Genomic DNA, 15,932 nt, shown 5'->3' with positions numbered 1-15,932 from the left:
ACACCCCGAATGCACGCTACCTTGTTCGAACGGGGTATCACGGCCGCACAAACGTGCGGGTTGTCCGACATGATATTGCATTGCTAAGGGATGGCTGCAGTCCGCGCAAGCCTTCTGTTCTTCTTGGGGCAACTCCCTGCCAGGTGTCCAAGATCCCCACAGTAGAAGCACAATCCCTCAGCACGTCGTCTGTCCATCTCAGTACGTGACACTCTAGGTCTGACAGCACCCAACTCCATGGGCTCCTCCCAGTCCACTGCAGTCCCTTGCTGAACTGGCATGCTGGTGGTCTCCTGGAATGCACGGCGAGGCCTTCGCCTCTGTAGCTGGGCGTCTATCCAGAGGCACAAGTGGACCAACGCGTCAAACGTCAGTGGCCTGTCCACCCTCGCCAGTTCATCCTGCAAGGCCTCGGACAATCCATCCTGTAACGTGTCCATCAGAGCTGGTTCATTCTACGTGGAATCCTGGCTACGCAGCCTGAATTCACTAACATAGTCTTGCAATGAATCACTCCCTGCTGCAGTGACTTCAGACTTCTCGCTGATGTTTCCCCCTTGATAGGATCTTCAAACATTTGTTTGAAGTACTGGCAAAAGCCCTGGAAGTCATCCAACAAAGGGCTCTGCTGAACTAACAAGGGGGTAGTCCAACGGGCAGCTGTGCCTGAGAGCAAACTGATAATAAATCCCACCTTTGTCCAGTCAGTGGGAAACTCCTCCGCTCTCAAACTCAGGAACAGCTGGCATTGTCCCAGAAACGTGGCAAACATGGCCTGACTCCCATTATATTTATCTGGCATGGCTACTGGGCATTTTCTCCTTGGCTGGTTTTTTTTTTTTTTTTTGCAGCTCTCTGCAGATGTGCAATTTGATCCGCCAATACCGCTATCTGTTGAGCCATTTGCCTATTTTCAGCAATTAATTGCTCCATAATTAATCAAATGGAGGCTTGTTGTGGCAGAAGTCAATCTGTTCTGGCCCCCACTAGCCTGTTCCAAAAGTACAGTCACACAAAGCTTGCCAAAAGAAAGCCTTTATCAGTCCTGGCTCACGCTGGCTGCGAGTCCAAAATAAACATAGATAAAGTCTTTGGCAACAAGGGTTACGCAGCAGAATGCAGAAACAAAACTAGATTAGATTAGATTAGATTTATTAAATTTCTATGCCGCCCTTTTCCCCGAAGGGGACTCAGGGCGACTCACAACCCAAGTCAAGGGGGAAAGGTACAAATAAGGAATAAAAAGACAGACAAAACAATACCATAGTTTAAAAGCACACAACAACCATACCATTTGAGGGGGGGGCAAGACTCATTAGCCCCAGGCCTGTCGGAATAGCCAGGTTTTAAGGGCTTTGCGGAAGGCCTGGAGGGTGGTGAGGGTTTGAATCTCCACAGGGAGCTCGTTCCAAACTCTTACAGCATCAGGTTTTCAGGAAGCAAAATCACTTATCCAAGTGTCTCACAAACTCAAACAGGAATGGAACTGAATTCTCCATAAACGAACGATGAATGAACATTGACTTCTGCAACCAGGGCGTGGCACCATCAGTCCTTTTATCTCCAGAAGACCACACTAACGAGCCCCAGCTGCATTGTTATTCCTGCATCCCGACTCAACTCACAGCAAACTTCTGCTGAGTCACAACAGAGATCCTATTTTCCCCACAACAGCAACCCTGTGAGGTGGTTTGGTTGAGATACAGTAAATGGCCAAAGCCACCAGCTAGCTTTTATGCTTAAATCATGATCAGCCAATTTCTAGCCTGATCCTTTCACCCTCAGACCAAAGTGGCTTTAAAATTTACTCACTTGCAATAAAGTATGGAAAGCTAGCTTGTATTCTTTTAGTAACCTTTTTTTGCTCATTCTTCATAGGGTGCCTCTAAGATCTGTCCTGATGACACTATTATCAATGATATAAAAATACTCAGCATAACCAAATAAAATTATATTTTTAAACAATTCTAAGATCAGACGAAGGAAACAAAGCCCTGAGAAAGTCAGTTATCTTGAGTTTCATTACCTGTATATAGAACATAATAATTCCAATTAAATTCATGTTATTTGATTCTGAAATAGCTTTCATGGTGAATATATTTATTTGTCTTTTGCAAATCAATCAAAAAGTGGAGAATAACTAGCTAGTTTATTTTTAGATACATGTAAAAGTACAATGTTTATTGTGCCACAAATATTGTGCCATTTCTTATACATAATGTATGTATTTATAAGTCTACAGCCTGAGAAATGAGGATTCCAGAGCTGTTATGCACCATCAGCTTCACTGTGTGATACGTATTACTCTACAATCAGTAAGTTGCTAGCTAGCAAGCAGTGAAGAGTAATACTTCATCTTCAAGTTTAATTAATGCTTTGTGTTACACAACCAGGAAAAATAGTGTGTTGGGATGCTGAAGAGAAAGAAAGTGGCAGAAATGGAAGGAATAGAGATAACAGAAGAAGTAAAGAATTCTTAATGACTATGGCTAGTTATAGGCTTGTTGTTCTTCCATTTTTCTGATTCACTGCAAATGTTGATGAGATGTTAGGCCCAAAACCAAGAATGACAGATGGCAATTCTTCCAAGCTGAGAACTTCATTGTTTCACACCTACAGACAAAATTTTGCCAGATTGAGGGCTCTACTATCTGTGTCTACAATAGTTCCTGTGAATTGTTAAGGAGGGCTGTCTTCACCCTCTTTTTCTCATAATATTAGCTGAATAGTCTCTTACTTCTCTAGAGTGCCATATTTTCACCACATTTTGTCACATGTGGGCAGTTCTACCTTAGTTATATACATTGTAAAGATTCCCCTCAGTTATTGTGATGGGATGGGTTCCACAATTCACTTCATTCATTGTTTGTGCTAGCTTAAGGTGACCAGATATCCCACTTTTGGCAGGACAGTCACGCTTTTGAACAATTTGTCCCACGTCCCGCGGCATTTTAAAAAAGTCCCAATTTTTCGGTTGGCCGCACTAGTGGCAAGAAAACACCGTGCAGCAGTTTGCAGCTGCCGTGCAGTGATTTCTACTGTCACAGGCTCCGGAAGCTGGGGAGGTCCTTTGCAGGGGGCTAGAACTGTGGATTAGTGGCGTGGGGTCAGGTCTGTGGAGCAGAGGGCTGAGCCGGACGAAGCAAGGTTTCTTTTTTGAGGGGGGAAGTTCCAGCTTGGCTGCGGCTCCCGAGCGCCCTGGGCTACGGTTCCATTCCCTGAAGTCTGAAGGGCTTCCCCAAAGCCCCCAGTGCTCGGTCCCGGGCCAAGCGGCTCAGCCGTCGGAAGTTTTTTTTTTTGCCCGCTTCTCTTGGGCGCTGCTCTCCCTGCAGCCATGCCGGTCTTCCACACCTGCACTATTGAGCGCATCCTGGAGCCTGTGGCCCAGCAGATCTCCCACCTGATCATCATGTATGAGGAGGGCGAGGTAGATGGCAAGGCCATCCTGGACTTCACCGCCCCGGTGGCTGCCGTGCAAGCCGCCGTCAGCAACCTGGTCCAGGTGAGCTGAGGGGAGGCAGGCAGGGATCCGGTTGGGAGAGGCCGGCGATGGGGGTGGCTTTTGAAAGGGTTGGAGGGCCATGGGGGAAGGCAATTGGGGGAAGGCTGCTTTGCAACCGCCAGCGAAGTGCTGTCTAAACTTCTTGGTTTGCCCTCGCCGGCCCAGACCGTTCTCGGGAAAGCTAGGTTCTTCCTCCCTCCCTCCCTTTTCTTCCCTTCCTCCCTTCCCCCCTCCCCTCTTTCCTTCCCTTCCTTCTTTCCTTCCTTTCTTCCTTCTTCTCCCTTTCTCCCTCTCTTCCTCCTTCCCTCCTTCCCTCCTTCCTTTCTTCCTTCCTTCTCCTCCCTCCTCCCCTTCCTGCTTCCCTCCTTCTTTCCTTCCCTATCTACCTCCCCTTCCTTCCTTTCTTTCTTCTCCCTTCCTCCATCCTTCCCTCCTTTCCTTCCCTATCTACCTTCCCTTCCTTCTTTCCTTCCTTCCTTCTTCTCCCTTTCTCCTCCCTCCCTCCTTCCCTCCTTCTTTCCTTTCCTACCTTATCTTCCTTCTTTCCTTCCTTCCTTCTCCCCCTCCCCTTTCCCTCCCTTCCTTCTTTCCTGCTTTCTTTCCTTCTCTACCTTACTTTCATTTCTTTTCCATTCCTTTCCTTGCTCTCCCTCCCTTTTTTCTTTCCTTCTTTCTTTTCTTCACTACCTCCCTAGCCTTCCTTCCTTCCTTCCTTCTCCTCCCCTACCTCCAGCCCAGAGGAAAAGCAGCTGCTTCTGAAACTTCCTGAGAAGTTTCCTTGCCTGCTTTTTTCCTTCTCAAACGCTTTCCAATGACTGGCCAAGCTCTCCTCCCCGGAGTCTCTTTCTTCTGCCTGGGAATGGAATGGGGGGGGTGTGTTCTTGATTAAAACTTTTGCCACCCGGCGCTGTGGATGAGGTAAAGCCGCCAAGCTCCCGCCAGCGCCCCTGCCCATGGCAGCGGCGCCTCCCCCTCCACCGAGCTGCGCACCACATTACCCCTGCCCCCTTCTCCTCCACTGTGCTTTTAAGGAGCCATGAGGCCGCAGGAGCCAGTAGGAAGGCAAAGAGGGCGGGAGCACGGCGGAGGAGGAGGCAGTGGTGGCAGGGGTAACGCGGTGTCCAGCTCAGGTGCTCTGAGCGGAGGGGGAGGCGCTGCCACCGCTGCCATGGGTGGGGCGCCAGCGAGAGCTTTGGCGGCTTCACCTCAGATGCAGCGCCGGGCGGCAAAAGTTTTAATCAAGAAACCCCCCACCCCTGTCAATGGTGTCCCGCTTTACCAATTTTAAAATCTGGTCACTTTATGCTAGCACAGTTTGATAACAATTTGAGCTAAATATTGATTGATATGAAGCTACAAGATGACTCTTAATATTGTAACTGAGAAGAAATTATGTGGACGTGTACATAATAACCTTATTTTAGTTTTTAACTGGATAAATAAGATGGAAAAAGAACTTTTTCGAGCCTGGAGTCACACTTAGCTGAGTGAAATGCTTAAATTCATGCTACAAAAAGTAGTAGATAGAGGAAGGAAAATAAACATTTGAAGTTATTTAAATATTTAACCTCTTCTGGTGTTTTATTCTCAAACACATTAAAACCTGGAGTTGGGGAATAATGTCTGGTTATTTCTGTAGTTGTCAATTTTCTATTTGCATTTGCAAAAATCATTCATTTGATGGGAATTATTTGCATTAATTGTTGCATTAATATTTTCAGATAATGATTAATTCTTCATTGTTTGATATTTGTGACATCTTCATGTATGTGCTACTGAAAACGTATTGATGCATGCTGAGAAGCAAAAATAAATAATGTTATTTATTAAACAAAATAATGTTATTGCTTTAGCCTAAATTGGATTTTAGAATATGAATCAGCATGACATACATTAGTTAATTACTGTAGGGTAAACAAATCAGTTGTTAGGCTGCATAGTAGAAGTATTTTAATCCAGACAAAATAAATTGTCACATATATACTGCATATGACACTACTTAGTTAAAATTCTGTATCCTGAGTTTTATTGTTATCCAAAATTTCCAGTCAAACTCAGTAATTTAGTCAATTGATGTCTCTCTCCCAATACTTTTACAAACTTGGTTAGGCTTTGGTTTTTTGTCTCCTGTGAAGAAAATTGGAAGTCACTTCTTTATCTATCACTTTCTTGCTCGCTTTTTTGTTCACTGTTTCCTTAACCCTTTTATAATCTTTTTCTATTTCTTATTTAATGTTTCTCTATTTTTTTTACATCTTTGCAAATTATTATTAAATAAATATACCAAAGAAGTATCCAAGTTTTCTTCCTTTCCCATTTTGCAATGTTTACTAACTTGCACTTTTCTAATAGTTTTGTAATAGTGCTCAGGCAGAACAGAATTTTTTTTATTTGCTCCTCATTTTTAATTTAACCAACTTAATTTATACTTTTATTTGGTAACTAATCGGCATTGTATAATTTGTAGATGGAAAGTCCTTCTTTACACTTCGCCTTTCTCCAAATTTTGTAATACAATCTTTATCCAATTTTGCATGCAAAATGTGTCCATAGGAAAAGCTAAGTATAGAATTATTTTGACTGAAGAAATTTCTGGATCAAAAATTGTACATTGGAGAAACTTCACCCAGAATCAAATATGAATTTCCAGGCACTTATTAAAATTGCAGACTGACCAAATAATAGAACATAATGCTGATGGCATCTTGAAGAAATTGATATAGATTAATGATAGGTTATTCTTTCCTCGTATCCTTTTTCAGTATTATATTGCCTTTTATATGCTCTTGCAGTTAAATATTTTTCAAGTGAATGATTCAATTTCACATGTAGAAAATAGTATTTTTGTATTATAACTTTATTTGAAAGTAAAGCTAATGACTGGTACGTACATAGCCTTGCATGCCAGTGCTTTTGCAAAAGTGTGTGCTTATGGGTTGTATTATTAAATATAGGATAATATTTGTTATAGTGAAACATCAAAATCATTCATTTTTATTTGGGCTTCTTATTGTTGAAAATTATATCAAACTAGCAAATGTCTATATTTCAATTGTTAATACTAAAAAAAAATTCCTTCTATAAAAATGCAGACAAGCATCCAGAACAGATCATAACTTTCTAGTACAGTAAGAGGAAGATGACAGAAAAGAAGGGGTAATGTAAAAATTAATCTAGACCTCTTTAAAGCAATTTTACTAAATTCCAGAAGATTAGTAATCTAGCAAAGACAAGTAGCCTGACATTTTCAGTTATTAACTTTCTAAAGTGCCATGTACTGAGACTAGTTTAAAATGAAGAATAGAAGTATTTTAATTGAAAACTGTGAATGATTCTCCCCTGGAGGTTCTGAGTCATTTCTTTTTATCTTCCTGAGTCTCAATGAAAGTGAGAATTACAACAGATAAGGCCATTCTTTCTTTATCTCCCCTTTCTGTTTTTTATTTTTATTGAGAATAAGCTTTGAACAGTGTGTGTTAAAGGTTAGCAAGGAGCATGGCAGTTATGATCCATGCAAAAAAGTAGGATGCCTTCCTAATTTAGTGTATTCCTTTTATAATTTTTTCTGGATCGTGGAGATGGTTTTCTCGTACATTAATCCAGGACTCAACTCTTTTAGAGTTACATTTGGTCTCTTCTCACTCAACATATAGAAAACATAAGTTGCTAGCCTCCTTGGGAAAGGCATGATATAGATTATGGCATGAGATGGATGGATGGATGGATGGATGGATGGATAAATATTGTAACAATCCAAGGGCATTCCTTTAGCCAAGATGTCATCTTTACAAACTGGTAAATGTATTTGAGACAAGAAAACTTACACACCAAATCATCCCTGCCTACAGCAAACTGCAACATCTGGATTTCAGGATCTGAGAAAACCTACCTGCTTAGAAAAGTTCTACATATATAGATTTTCTTTTGACAATACTCTGTTAAGATGGTTCCCTGGAAGAAGTGGAAGTTATTATCATGGGGAATAATATTCAATCTTTTTTTCTGATGAGCCAACCTTTCATTTCCCCCCACTAATCTGTTGTAAAATAATGCCCCATCTTGTCCAGTTGAGTCAAGTTGTTGGAACTGGTGATAGAAGTCAGCAAATGTGAAAGCTGAAGCCTGCAGGGCAGCTGTCAAGAGGTACTGCTCCCTTGATAGAAGAATATGCTGTGTCCCAAAAGAAATGCCACAATTTAGGGCTTTAGACAGACTTGTCTTCAACTAGAACTTTCCTCCCTCTCATTCTATTTCACTTCCCTTTTCTATATTTCTGTCATTTACCTTTTAAAACTTCTTCAGAGCTCTTTAATGTGGGATTATCTTTTTTTCAGTGGAAAAAAAACTCTACAAAACAAAAGTTAATTGTTCACTACCATCACTACCGCAAAACCATAGGATTTCCCCACCCTCCTGTATGCCAGTATTTCACTCTTGGTTTTTAGTGGTTACATACTGAATAATTTAAAAAAAAAGTGTGGAGTACCACTTCCCCTTGACACTGAAAGAATGAATGGCACATAAACTCACAGATGTGGGAGTAGATCCTTCTCTTATGCCCCAATGTCCATCCATAAAATATATCCTATCACATCATTGACAGTTTTGTGTGGATCAGGTTTGTGCTTTGTCCTAAAAGTTAAGTAATGGTGTAATCTGAAGTAATGTTCCTACATTCAAGTGTAAGTCTGTATCTGTTGATCACACAACTATTAAATCACAGTCTATTTTAATTATTCTGCTCTAACACTAGCCATTAGTGTGCTTTGGAGAGCACACCTTGTTGAATCAAGGGGGTCTAATCTTTCTGCCAGCTTTTAAAGCTAATAATAGTATTAGCTTTTGAAGGCTAATATAAGTAATCATTGGTTTAAATTATTTCTAAGTGTTGGTTTAAATTCTTTACAATCTTGATGTTAGCTTGATGTTTTCCTATACATCAGTGAGTCCTCAGTAGTCAATGCTATAATTAATAAATTAGCCCATTTCTCATTTTTTGCTTGAAGTTATATAAACAAATTTTACTATTTACAAAATACCATTAGACAATGTATCCCATTAAAATAGCATTTAGCACAATAAAATACATTTAAAGGTATAATGTTAGCCCTATATGTTCTCTTAGCCTGACAAGAATTTTCACATTCTAAAAATAAAATATTTTCTGCAAGAGCCTAAAGTATTGCCAACCTTTTACAGCCCATGACAAGTTTAAGTACATGCAATCTTTCCATCACATTTTCATTCATTTTGTGAATGAAAAGCAAATAAGACAATCCCTTGGGGGTATATGCATAATATACTAAAATACACTGTTTCTAAATTATTTTTAAACCAAAAATTATACAATGACACTTGGAGAATGGTATAATCTGAAAGATAACTGTGCCCTGATCTATAGATAGATCTTGGAAGTTGAAATAAGATCAGTATAATTAAAAATGTGGACCAAATGAATTTTTCATTATTGGTGGATTTCCTATTTTAAGTCATGGTAAATCATCCACTAGTTAGTGGACTGGAGGAATCCCTAAGAGATAAAATTGAATGTACATGAAAATTTAACAAGGTTGTTCTGACAGAAAAGGATTTACTATAATCCAAGCCAATTAGTGACCTCACTGCCAGATAATAGGATCAGGCTTGCAGCAGCTGTGTTTTGCAAAAAATGTATTTTAACATTGCATGTAATTCTCAAATGTGAAATGATCATTTCTGTTCTTTGGTTGAATAAATATATTTTATAACAAGGAGCCTGTTGTGAATGTTGGCATTTACAAATATGAATAACTTTGCAAATTGACATTGGAGCTGTGCTCTGGATTCTGTCCAATTACATTCCTATTTCATACCTTTCCACATTCATGAAAGGTTAGTTGCCTATTGACCGGCTTTGCCTCAACCAATATTAAGGGAGACTTGTTAGCTGACCCATTATCTTTCAGGCTGAACTGTAACAATTATTTATGTCCTGTTCTACGGCAAAGAACCTGAATTCTTAAAGTTGGAGCCTTGCAAGATTTTTGTTGTAGTTTATTTTTTCAGACAGCAGTTACTTAATGTGAAGTGAGTTAATTACACTGTTGCAAATAACAGAATATAATGGTTGGGTTTAAGGTTTTGAATTATTTATTTTAAAATGTCATGTAGTAGCAATACTAGGGAATTGAAGCATCTTGGAACTATATGCATCCTTGTTGCATGTTTCACCTCTTCTTTTCTCTTTGTCTTATCTTCCCCCACTTTCTGTGCTTACCTACCTACTTACCTACTTCATAGGATATGCAGTATTTCTCTTCCACCCATCTGCAGCGGTGCCACTATTTTCTCTCTCTCTCATGATTTAAAAGAGTTTGAGAACACTGCAGGGGTATGTTGCTGCAGGTTTTATTAATGGTTCGCAACCAATGCACATGCCCTGCTCAATGTAAATTGTTCTTCGTGCATGCGCATTTTGCACATTTTGCGCATTTTGTGTATTTTGGATTGTGGTGAACAGTCACTAAAATCTGAAATGGAGGTGGCCCAGCAGCGGCGAGGGAACTTGTTCGAGGCCGGTTCACCCAAACTGGGCCAAACCAGAAGCAACCCACCTCTGGAACACTGCAAAACAAAGCAGCAGTTGCACCTCCCATGTCTCTTTCTCAAAAGGTGTTGGGGAGTAAAAGAACTGAAGACAGAACAGACATCTACTGTGTTAAAGGCAGAGGTGGGCTACACTTACCTTAACAACTGGTTTGCTGGTTGTGAGCGAGCACACATCTAAACATCTAAACATCAAAGCCTGTTTGTGATTTTATATACCTCTGCTGGTAGACCCCTAATGAGGTAGACTACTATCCATCATTGTACATGGTTGAATGAATAAACTCTATTTCTAGCAGCACAGTGGTGTTTATTGTGTACTATATGTTTATTCGTAACTCAGCTCCGAAAATTGGACCAAATTAATTCTTCTAACAGTGTAAAAAATGGTTTTCTCAGAAGACAAAAAAGAGTTTTCTTAAGGATCACTTAGTAAAAAGAAATGGAGGATATTTTAATTGTTCAGATAAATATATAATGCTTTGCATTTTTCTTGTTTCTGATAGATGACACGGGAACAGTATATACTAGCAACACAGCAAAACAGCCTGCCAAGAACAGAAAATCCTCAACTTTATCCAGTAGGGATTTATGGCTGGCGAAAGAGGTGCTTATACTTCTTTGTCCTCTTGCTATTGGTTACCATGATCGTTAATTTAGCCATGACAATATGGATCCTGAAAGTAATGAATTTCACAGTGGTAAGTAGCACTTTTTGAAGTGGAGGGTATGTGGTTTATAAATGTTAAAGGGATTTGATATGATTATTTAGTGTTATCTTTCAGTTTTCTAACAGTTTTGTGGGTTTGGGGAGTAAGACAATGGTGGAATAAGGTGTCCTTTGCCTTTTGTTAACTGACCTTTCATTCATATATATATGTATGTATGTATGTATGTATGTGTATGTATATATATGTGTGTGTGTGTGTGTGTGTGTGTGTGTGTGTGTGTTTATTTGTGCTGATAAATAAATAAAGGGAGACTAGTATAGATCTATTTCAAGCTATTTAGCTCTCATCAGCTAGCCATACCCTTACTGGGATTTGATATGGCTAGCTGATGAGAGCTAAATAGCTTGAAATAGATCTATACTAGTCTCCCTTTATTTATTTATCAGCACAAATTAAAAAAACACAAATATAACAAAGGCAACAGTAAAAATATTGGGTGTCTGTCGTGATGGACCCTTGTGACGAGCCGATTGACAGATGATGGAAGCAGTTAGCTTCCTCCCATAATTGGGGCTTACCAGGGGTTGTAAAAATCATATATATATATATATATATATATATATATATATATATATATATATATATATATATATATATATATATATATATATATATATATATATATATATATATATATATATATATATATATATATATATATATATGTGCAGAACTAATTAATTCTGATTCTGAACATAGAACATAAAAGTTTTGTTTCTGGGGCAATCTAGCTGACCATTGCTAATAGATGCTATGCCCATCTAGCTCCAATAATATTAATTCTTGTAGTTTGTAAGAAAATATCAAGCCAGCTATTTCTGAACTTTCAGCAATGACAATTCTGGTTGGAATGAAGAAACTGAACCCCAAAAAGGGAACAAAGAAGACAAAATCAAGCCAAGTGATTGGCCTGAATTAATGGCATCCCTTCTGGGCTCAATAGAAGAGTTACCACAAGGTTGATGGCTCTGGAAAGGTTCTCCAGAATGCTTTGATTACCAAAAGAAGAGCTGATTGAAAGTGTAAATACCTACTGCTCTGATTAAAAAAAGAGTGGCCCAGGAAAAAAAATGTGTGCCTCTGGCATTTTTGATGCAGATGCTTTTTGCTACATCTGCCACTTTTTCCAAGACTCAGAAATCATTTTGAAATTGAATTAGCAGAGATGCTGAAACTAACTGCATTGATTAGAGATAATGGATTAGATAGCTTTATAAGAGACTGGAAACCATGTGTGGACTTTCTACATGCTAAATATTATAACAAATGGTTAACGGGGATTTGAAGATGTGTAATGTTTAGCTTAACCTGTTGACAGTTTTTTTTCTTCTTTCTTTCTGTGTGTGTGTGTGTGTGTGTGTGTGTGTGTGTGTGTGTGTGTGTGTGTAAAAGGGAAGAAATTATTGCTATTAACATCCTAGATGTTAAATATTAAATTTATTTGATTACTTTTCCCTCTTTTTGCATACTATTTTTTTTCTTTTTTGTTATTGTTAAGGTTGATTGTATGCTTTTATTTTTTTTAAAGAAATCGCAAACCAAACAGAGTTATTGGGGAGTACCCGTGTAATCTTGGTTTTGCAAAAGTTATCTTTGGGTTCTTTTTAAAACTAATTTTTAAAACTAGATTTATTCCATTTCTAGTAGAATCTCAGTATACACAGAAACCATGTAAGAGACTATCTAAAGCACTCTATTATTTTTCACACCAACGTCAGGTCCCAGTCTTCTTTCTAGTACACAAGCATATGAATTTGATTGAAAAAGGAAACAATTCCCTAAAGTCAATGCTTTTGACCCCTTAGCTTGACCACAATATTTGTTTTAAGCAAGTATTGAGCCCATTGAACTTGCAATTGAGAACAGGGTTAGGGTTATGCAACACTGCAGATTGGGATTTATATTTGCCATTAAACTAACTAATCACATGAATTGCTGTGGTACTGGCCAGAATTACTTGCCTGCCCTTTGAAGGGTGGGTAATGAAACAAACCGGACAAGTACTATTGGAACTCTATTGTTCAAAGTATAGTATAGAATCTGTCTGTCTCTGTCTCTGTCTCTCTGTCTCTCTCTCCCTCTCCTCTCCCCCTCCCTCTCCCCCTTCTCCCTCCCCCTCTCTCTCACACACATCATTTACTCTAAAAAGAATAGAGACAGGACAATCCTGAGTTTTTTTCTCTCATCCTCCTGAATTCTTGCATTCCTTCTTCAAGGTGAATTCCATACTCCACTGCCTACCTTCTCATTCTTCTGCTTAAATATTTAAAGTGTTATGAGTGTGATTTAGATATGTGAAGCATAGTGAGATTTCATACATGTGCAGAATTGCTGAACAAAAATGACACTTGAAATCCGAATTTAGCAAACAGACCAAAAACAATATCTTTAGTCTGCTGTTTGCATTGTTGTTGTTGTTGTTGTTGTTGTTGTTGTTGTTGTTATATACTTTATTCATTAAATATGAAACTCAGTCAACTGAACATTCAAAAATGCATTACAAATACCATTGACTTGTGCTAATGGTTGATACAGGTTGCTGCTAGCATCCTAGGTATCAACCAAGTACCTTCTTAAAATATACGATGTTCCAAGTAGCGCAGTTTTTTGCAATTCTGCTGGTATTATTGCAGGAAGCTGTCATTTGTTGATGTATCTTATAAAATTCTTGGACATGGTACCAAGTGCCCTGTTGATACTGGGTATCATGGTTACATGTCTCAACCATAGGCATGTAGTTTTGATGGTTAGTGACATTGTGATATTTTGTGATTTTTTTTCTACTTCTTTTTCTTCCAGTCTGGCATCTCCTGGTACAGTGATATCAATAAACTGTATATTTTGGCCTTCTATAACCGTGATATCTGGTGTGTTGTGTTCCAAATGATGATCCGTCTGTATTCAAAAGTCCCACAAGTTAGGGTTAGGCACAAATAAATGGATATATAAAAGCAAAACATAATCATAAACACATAAAATGAGTATATATAAATAGGGAAAGTAGAAAAGGGATGGTAGGCACACTGGTGCACCTATGCACACTCCCCTACAAGAAGAGTTGAGTACTCTTCTTGTAAAAAACCTCTGGATCCTCTCTAATGTATTAATGTCCAAAGTACAGTGTGGGTTTCAGGCAGGTGAGCAGTATTAATATATTCATGACTTGTAAGTAGTAAGAACCAGAAAGTTCAACTTTCTTATAACAATTTATGGTAGTGGGAATAGTACACCATTAGAAAATCCTTTAGCTGGCCATTAAAGACATGGGCATTAAAACAATAGTATATTGCAGATTCACCTTGGGAATATATCAGAGTTGAAAACATATAGGAATAGCGTTTTAGCTTGGAATGAAAAATTGCAATGATAGTAAAAGCTCTTATGAAATTCTATAATGCAACCAGTGTAAAGGCAAAAGAAAAAAAATGTTAGGAAGAATATACAAGAGCCATTAGCAGGTAAAAGAGAAAATAACCAACCTCTTAGCCCTTGAAAAAGAGGCAATGTGGAAAACTGAAGATAATTTCACCTAGATCCATCTGGTATAAAAGGGGCAGAGGGAAACTCTGGCAGGCTTTCAAGGTTCTGTTATTAAACCTGACCGCAATACAGTGGAGTCTAGCAGGTTATGTTTTCAGCCTACCTGGAAGGGTAGATATTGTAGATATAATGTAGATATTCATGACAATTGTGGACTGAGGATTGTTACAGAATTGGAGAGATAAGCAGAAGGGGACAAAGTCCTGTGTCAGTTGTGCTGATGGTCACATATCTAGAGTTTGTTTTGTTTAAGGGACTAAACAAACTTTAGGAAAATAGTGCTGGGAGTGTCTTGATGGCTGCACATTACTTCCAGAATCAAAGGCAGGTTGCCTTTAATTCCTGTTGCTAGGGAGAAACATAAAAGAGGCTATTGCTTTTATGTCCCGAGTTTCTTACATGTATCTGAGTGATCACTGCTTGATTGAAAATTTTCAACAAGATAGATAGCCCTTTGAGCTGATTAGCAGTTCTTAAGTATTTCAAAGAGTATGGAAATTCCTAATTTTATTTGGTCTCCTTTCACAAATATGCATAGACAAAAATAATTTCTAAAAGCAGTTGAAGTTGATTTCATATCTGATTCTGAACACATGGATTTGAAAATGCTAGTTATATTCATCTCTCTTGAAAGATCCTGAAATGTAACATATTTTATGGTATTTGATATTTTACTGAGGTTTTTTTATCTGTGTTTACAAAGCCATGCATTATTCATGCATTTTATAGTTATTGCCAAAGGTCCACCTTTGCACATGATGATTCCCAAACCTGTTATTGCATGAATAGTGACTTTCATGGATAATCCTAGAGATCTTCTATTTCAAATCTCATAATACTTATTTTCAAAATGGATTAGACACATGTAATGCACTTGAAACACTGAGGGATCCATTAAAGAGAGGGAGTGACTTACAGAAAATAGAATGGAGAGAGAAGAACAAACTGATCTATTTCACAGAGTCTGATATTTATAAAAAGTAATCATTTAAAATTAACCCCTACTTATATTTTTATGGCAATGTGATACCCTATTGCATACTGAAATACTCATGCCCCTCACAATTTTTTTTTTCAGATTCATAGTGCACATTTGGCTACAAAGGCTTTCTTCTTTTCAGAATCAAACACTGAGACAGAAAACAGTCAAACAAACAAAAAAAGACAGGTTAAAGAACAATGTTTGCATTACACCAAACATATTTTTGCATTTTAATTGTTGCTAAGCAGTGTTCGTTTAAGATGGCTTTGTTCCCTCTTCCATATGTTTTAGCACTTTTGTAATAGCTATTGACTTCCTATTCACATATCCAAATAAAGCTTTCTTGAGATGTTTGAGAAATCAAAACATGTACAGGGGGGACCAAAAAGCATTACTCCAATGTCCCAAAAGGGATGGATATGACCCATTCCCTTTTGCATTTTTCTTGAAGAATAGTTGTTTTGAACATAGGCACTTTGATCACACAAAAACTCACAGACAGACACCCATTGAGACAAGTTGCATATCCAAGGATTTTTTAATTGATGTTTTTGGTCAAAACGAGCTGATTCGTTTTGAAGCCAGAAATGTG

General features: G+C 38.5%; 1 protein-coding gene across 1 annotated transcript in view; it reads left to right on the top strand.

Moving 5' to 3' along the window:
- SGCZ (sarcoglycan zeta) overlaps positions 1-15,932 on the top strand; it is a 586,363-nt gene that overhangs the window by 350,261 nt on the left and 220,170 nt on the right. The window contains exon 2 of the mRNA XM_087724454.1: positions 10,594-10,788. Within this exon, the coding sequence (XP_087580580.1) occupies positions 10,594-10,788 (195 nt within the window). The remainder of the gene's footprint in view (positions 1-10,593; positions 10,789-15,932) is intronic.

This window comes from Thamnophis sirtalis, unplaced genomic scaffold (genome assembly GCF_051295495.1).
Source record: "Thamnophis sirtalis isolate CommonGarterSnake01/CBP01778 unplaced genomic scaffold, rThaSir2_p1.2 scaffold_10, whole genome shotgun sequence".
In the NCBI taxonomy this organism is placed as follows: Eukaryota; Metazoa; Chordata; class Lepidosauria; order Squamata; family Natricidae; genus Thamnophis; species Thamnophis sirtalis.
Note: the sequence above shows the minus strand (reverse complement) of the source record. Positions and strands in the feature narration are given on the sequence as shown.